Source organism: Chrysemys picta, chromosome 3 (genome assembly GCF_011386835.1).
Source record: "Chrysemys picta bellii isolate R12L10 chromosome 3, ASM1138683v2, whole genome shotgun sequence".
Lineage (NCBI taxonomy): Eukaryota > Metazoa > Chordata > Testudines > Emydidae > Chrysemys > Chrysemys picta.
Window position 1 is genome coordinate 82,392,723 of NC_088793.1, and position 6,000 is coordinate 82,398,722.

The following is a 6,000-nucleotide window of genomic DNA, read 5'->3' on the forward strand; positions in this document are numbered from 1 at the left end:
GAGGATAAATCAGTTTGAACATTGACGACTGTCAATCTCAGAACAAATCATCATCAGACTGCTCTAGCTATGTGTATACTTGTGGATATCCCTTATATTAACAGTGTATATCTGTCCTGCTTTTTGTTAACTCTTTACATCCCAAAGTAGTCCTCCTTTGCACAGAAGCTAACTTTTTTGGATGAGTTAAAAGATTGTACTGATAAGTCACCTGTTCTTCTGACCTTCTGATTAAGCTTGTAGAGGTAGATTGTACTTAAAAATGAGGAATGTTGTTCCATATTGATTTGTTAAATAATCATTGCCTTGTCTTTGTCTTTCAGCACAAAGCCACGTTAATCCAAAGCAGCAAAGCACTGATAAAAATGAGCTTTATCAGAAAAGTATCCCAAAGAGAGAGCATAGTGTGAAAGAAATCCTGAAAACTGAACCCAACAATTCAAAAGGAAAGGACTTATTCCAGACTAACATTTCACCAATTACTCCAGAAAAACACTTGGATGACTTGAGAAAAAACTGTAGCCCGGAAAGGTCTTTCTTTCCTCGTGTTGTCTATCCAATCCGACCTCACATTCCAGAAGATTATTTGAAAACTTCCCTAGTTTATGGGATGGAAAGACCTAGCTACATTACTCACTCACCCATCCAGTCTTCTACCACACCAAGTCCTTCAGCAAGGAGCAGCCCAGACCAAAGCTTAAAAAGCTCAAGCCCACACAGCAGTCCAGGGGTTACAGTTTCTCCTCTGGCACCTACTTCTCAAGAACACAGAGAATCTTACCCATACTTGAATGGACCCTATGGCTCAGAAGGATTGGGGTCTTATCCTAGATATGCGCCCCCTAGCCATCTCTCACCGTTTTTATCCTCTTATAATTCCCACTTTCAAAAATTCCTGTTACCTCCATACAGTATGAGCTGTAATAATCTGAGCGCTTTGAACAATATTAATGGCATCAACAATTTCAATCTGTTCCCAAGGATGTATCCTCTCTATAGCAACCTACTCAACGGAGGAAGCCTTTCCCATCACATGCTGAACCCAGCTCCTCTTCCAAGTTCATTGCCACCTGAAGGAGGCCGTAGATTGCTACAACCCGATCATCCAAGAGACTTTCTAATACCAGCACCTAACAGTGCCTTTTCCATCACAGGCGCTGCTGCCAGCATGAAAGACAAACCATGCAGCCCCACCAGTGGGTCCCCCACAGCTGGCACAGCAGCCACTTCAGAACACATAATGCAACCTAAACCTACCTCAGCAGTGTTGGCTGCCACCAGTGAAGAAGCCATGAATCTCATTAAAAGTAAGAGGAATGTGACTGGTTACAAAACCCTTCCATATCCACTGAAGAAGCAGAATGGGAAGATCAAGTATGAATGCAATGTTTGCTCCAAGACCTTTGGCCAGCTCTCCAATCTGAAGGTAGGCATTAAGGCAACAGCCTAATTATAAGGAAAACATTCCCATCTTTAACAAAATATATTACATTTTCATCATGGTTGGAAAGCTTATTTTTTCCCCTGTAACTTACCTAGCACCCATGCTTTCCTTCTTTTAAGAGACAACCAATTCATCTAGGTTTCATGCTATACTTATCACCAGGATATCATGGTAGTAAACGTGATGGTTTTCATTTTTTTTTAAATATATTTATTATTTTTTTAACGTTGAAGTGGCCTAAAAAAAGTAACTTGATGATTTCCATGCAATATGTTCTGCCTGTGGGATGCCTCTAGAAACTTTGCAAATGTTTGAGGGTTTTTGTTTTTAAAGTACTATGTTTGTAGTTACTGGAAACTACAGTAAATGTTTTGTTTCTCATTAGGTCCACCTCAGAGTACATAGTGGAGAGAGACCATTCAAATGTCAGACTTGCAATAAAGGGTTCACTCAGCTGGCTCATCTCCAGAAGCACTATCTGGTACACACAGGAGAAAAGCCTCATGAGTGTCAGGTATGTAGTGTTCCATACACGGCGAAATCATCAGCTTTACTTTTTGCCCGCTACAGCTTCTGCCAGACAAGCTGTAGGCCAAATGCTACTCAACAAGATTAAAAAGTTAATTTGGGGGTGTTTAGACTTTCACATTTAAAACAAAGATGCAGTGGTGGCAAGCGGCTTTTTCAACACGCCAGGCTTTCCTATTTATCTGCAATTACAAACAAACAAAAACAACCCTCCCACTCACTCACTGTTATTTTTTTTTCCTGTCGCCTCCAAAATTAGGTTTGTCATAAACGATTCAGCAGTACTAGCAATCTAAAGACCCATCTGCGACTCCACTCCGGAGAAAAGCCTTATCAGTGCAAGCTGTGCCCTGCTAAATTCACCCAGTTTGTACACCTGAAGCTGCACAAGCGTCTCCATACCAGGGAACGGCCACACAAGTGTGTCCACTGCCACAAGAGCTATATTCACCTCTGCAGCCTCAAAGTCCATCTGAAAGGCAATTGCCCTGTAGCCCCAGCCTCTGGCCTCTCAATGGAGGACCTGAATCGTATCAATGAAGAGATTGAGAAGTTCGACATCAGTGACAGTGCTGACAGGTTGGAAGATGTGGAGGACAATATCGATATGGCATCTGTTGTCGAAAAAGAAATACTGACCATGCTCAGAAGAGAGATAGAAGGAGCTAGTCTTAAAGTATCTTTGCAGAGGAACATGGGAAATGGACTTATCTCCTCAGGATGTAACCTTTACGAATCTTCAGACATGTCAGTTATGAAGTTGCCTCATGGTCATCCACTACCTCTGTTACCTATAAAGGTTAAGCAAGAAACAGTTGAACCAATGGACCCTTAAGACTTCTTTGGGGGGAAAAAAAGTGATTTTTATTTATGACTTGGCAAGTCAGGGTGCCTGTAGCAATTGCTTGTACATAGTTTCTATGCTGCAAAGCAATCTTGGCTTACAGTAGTTTCCCTCATCCTCCAGTTGAAAGAAGGAACTCCAAAGTTACTGTATTCTCAGGGCATGAAAAGAGGCAAGGACTATGTATTGCCTCCCCACTTACTAAAGACAATCATCAATCCATAATTACCTTTTCAATGACAGTTCTTCATAATTTATTATGCAATTTACCATTCTAAAAGCAATAATTAGCAAACGTTTACAATGACCAGAAAATTCGTTGTAATTTTGAATATAAATCTTTATATTTTTGTCTTATGGCCATTCTTTGTAGATAATTTTTTTCTCTGCACATCTGTTTTAAAAACCTAAGATTAGGGGGGAAACATTACTTCAGTAAATGTGTCTATGTACCAGTGTTTTTGAAAATGAGGTTTTTTTATTGCCAAAGGTGGGTATTTGACATGTTGAATGGGTTGAAAAGTGCTGTGTACTTTCATGGAGCAGGTGCAAAATCATTCGCCCCCTCCCCCCAAAAATGTGACTAGCAATAAACAGGGGAAAGAAAACCATACCTGCCTTTCTGTGAGTTGTAGAGAGATTCTTCTACCTGCAGCACTACCCATAACAGATGTGGAATAACAAACACCCAGCCTCACATAAATAATATAACAGAGAGGCTTTTAGAAAACAATAGTAGACACGTTACATTCTGTGACTTTGTAATCCAAAGCAATGCATGATTGTGAAAAAGTGGCTGTTTTTAAAAACGACTATTAAACTTTTTGCAAAAGCAGTTTAAAAGTCAAACATATAGCTATCCCAAATGCGCTGCCTACAAGGAGCATTTGGCTGAGATTTTATTGCCAGAGTCTTCTGGGGATCAAAAGATGGTCAGGTTCCTTGAGAAATAGGGGTTTTTTTGTTTTTATTTCCCCCACCCACACACTTTCCTTGGGCAGAAGGAGATAATGAAGTCCTTTCCTGGCACCTTTTTTTTTATTTTTTTATTTTATTTTATTTTGCTTCCTGTACGATTCAGAGTTTCTTCAGTATTTGTGTTTGTACATTTTGTGGTTAATTTAATTAAAGATGAAAAGGGCATTGGCAAAGTTGTTGAACAACAATTACCTCATTGCGTGTGTCCAGTGGTGCAGAAAATGCTGTTTTATCTAATGCTTTGCTACTTTAGAGAAGAAACCAAATGTTCACAGAAAAGATAGAATGCACGTTCTCTTATCTTTTTGTTTTGCTAAGCCCAAAGATATCATGTTGGCATTGGAGGTGTAGCAAAGAACACATGTATATTTATAGATATATTTATATCACTATACCATATATGTATATAGATATATATTTATACCACTTAACTTGTGAGCCAAACCATGTAATAAAACCTATTTTTCATCTAAGTGTGAAGATCAAATGTTATCCAACTTTGCATATCGTCTGATGACCCCAACATCAGAATGCTGCGTTAAGGCATTTATCACTTGCTAGTACACATGCACAGTTGCTCATTTGGGGCCTGATCTTGCCAAACACTTACATTAATAACTTTACTGATGTGCAGTCTCACAGAATTCAGTGGGATTACACACTTCATAGTGTTTGCAGGACTGGGTCTTGGATCTCCTCATATCTTTGCTGGATTGTTTGTTTGTTTTTTGAACAACTAAACAACAAGAAAACTTAACTGAAAAAAAGCCTGAAAATAAACCAAAAGAAATCAAAATCTCAACCATGTATGGTATAAATATAATACACAATGGTGAAGAGTGGAATGAACTATTTAAAGTAATTTGGGTTATTTAGAATGACCCTAACGTCTCATTTTTCTCTGCCCCTTAAGAGTGATATGGTCACATGCAACTTGCAGAAAAATAAATAGCATTATTACACCCTTTACCACTGTATACATTCTATCTTTCTATCTACTTATATTCTTATTAAATTATAGATTTAAATAGACCACTTCATAAAGCTAGCGTTTGGGGATTTTTTTTAAATGTCATTCTAATGCCTTCTATTAATAAATAAATAAACCCCAAACCGAGGAAGTCTCTAAATATAGCTTTTGAAGGACTACAGTTGTACGTTCATTACATTTCTGTTCCTATAAATCGTGAGGCTGACATCTTTTAATGTAGCAATGGTTCTCAAAAATAGTACTTAACTGTAGGATAAACCAAAGTATCACTACTGTCACTGGGCACACACTTCTCCTTTTATTTGCCTGTAGTGCTTTCTTTGTATTTGTTACAAATTTTACAAAGATTTATATGCATCAGCTTTAAGAATTGTTACTCCTCTTTACTGTTTTTTCCACTTCCCTTAGAACTTTTACATGTGAATGTAGCAACAATCAACAGTGTTTTTTCTCTTTTAAGAAAGACTCTGACCAAAGTTAACAAGCTTTTTACTTTGCTAGAACAACAAACTATCTTATGTTTACGTACTGGTTTACATCGTTATTTATGTGCGAATTGTCAAAATGTAAATTAAATATAAATGTTCATTGCTTTATTAATGCTTCACTTGTCTTCAATGTCTTACACTGTCTGCACACGCAACTGATTTTCAGACTACATTCCCACCCTTAGCCACAAACACATTGCATACTGACAACTATCATGTCATGAATAATACTGACTTCTGCCTTTTGTGAGAGTTTGATTCTTTCTATAATTCAAATGCAACATATAACAATGCTAGGGTTGAGTACAGTATTTTCTTGACTAAATCACTCTCTTGGTTTTTAGCCTATAACACTTTCTTTCTTTTCTTTAGAATTTCACAAGTTATGATGAAAGCATTTTTACAATATCTGTCTTTCGGAGACATGACCAGGGTTTTAATATTACATTTTTTTCCAAATGCTTATCATTTCTGGCCTGAAACTGTAACCACTGGGACCACAATGAGACAATCACAATGTTAGCATGAGACCACTTAATCCTGTATTAACATGGTGGGAACTACATTCAAAACAAATGCGGATCTCACAAAATCGATGCGCTTATGAGCTAATTCTAGAAAAAGTTTGAGCTCGCTCAGCCAAAACTGAACAACAGCATGGGGATCCTTCACAAAGTTAATTCCATGTTTGCTACTTCCATCATCCACTACTAGATCTAAAACAGAA

General features: G+C 37.9%; 1 protein-coding gene across 9 annotated transcripts in view; it reads left to right on the top strand.

Annotated features, from left to right (window-relative positions):
* Positions 1 to 5,381, top strand: part of PRDM1 (PR/SET domain 1) — a 118,939-nt gene extending 113,558 nt beyond the window's left edge. For all 9 annotated transcript variants that reach the window (XM_024102487.3, XM_005287699.4, XM_024102488.3 and 6 more), the window contains 3 exons: positions 324 to 1,426; positions 1,830 to 1,958; positions 2,232 to 5,381. In XM_024102487.3, coding sequence (XP_023958255.1) covers positions 324 to 1,426; positions 1,830 to 1,958; positions 2,232 to 2,807 — 1,808 coding nt within the window. In that variant the 3' untranslated portion in view covers positions 2,808 to 5,381. The remainder of the gene's footprint in view (positions 1 to 323; positions 1,427 to 1,829; positions 1,959 to 2,231) is intronic.
* The last annotated feature ends 619 nt before the right edge of the window (positions 5,382 to 6,000 follow it).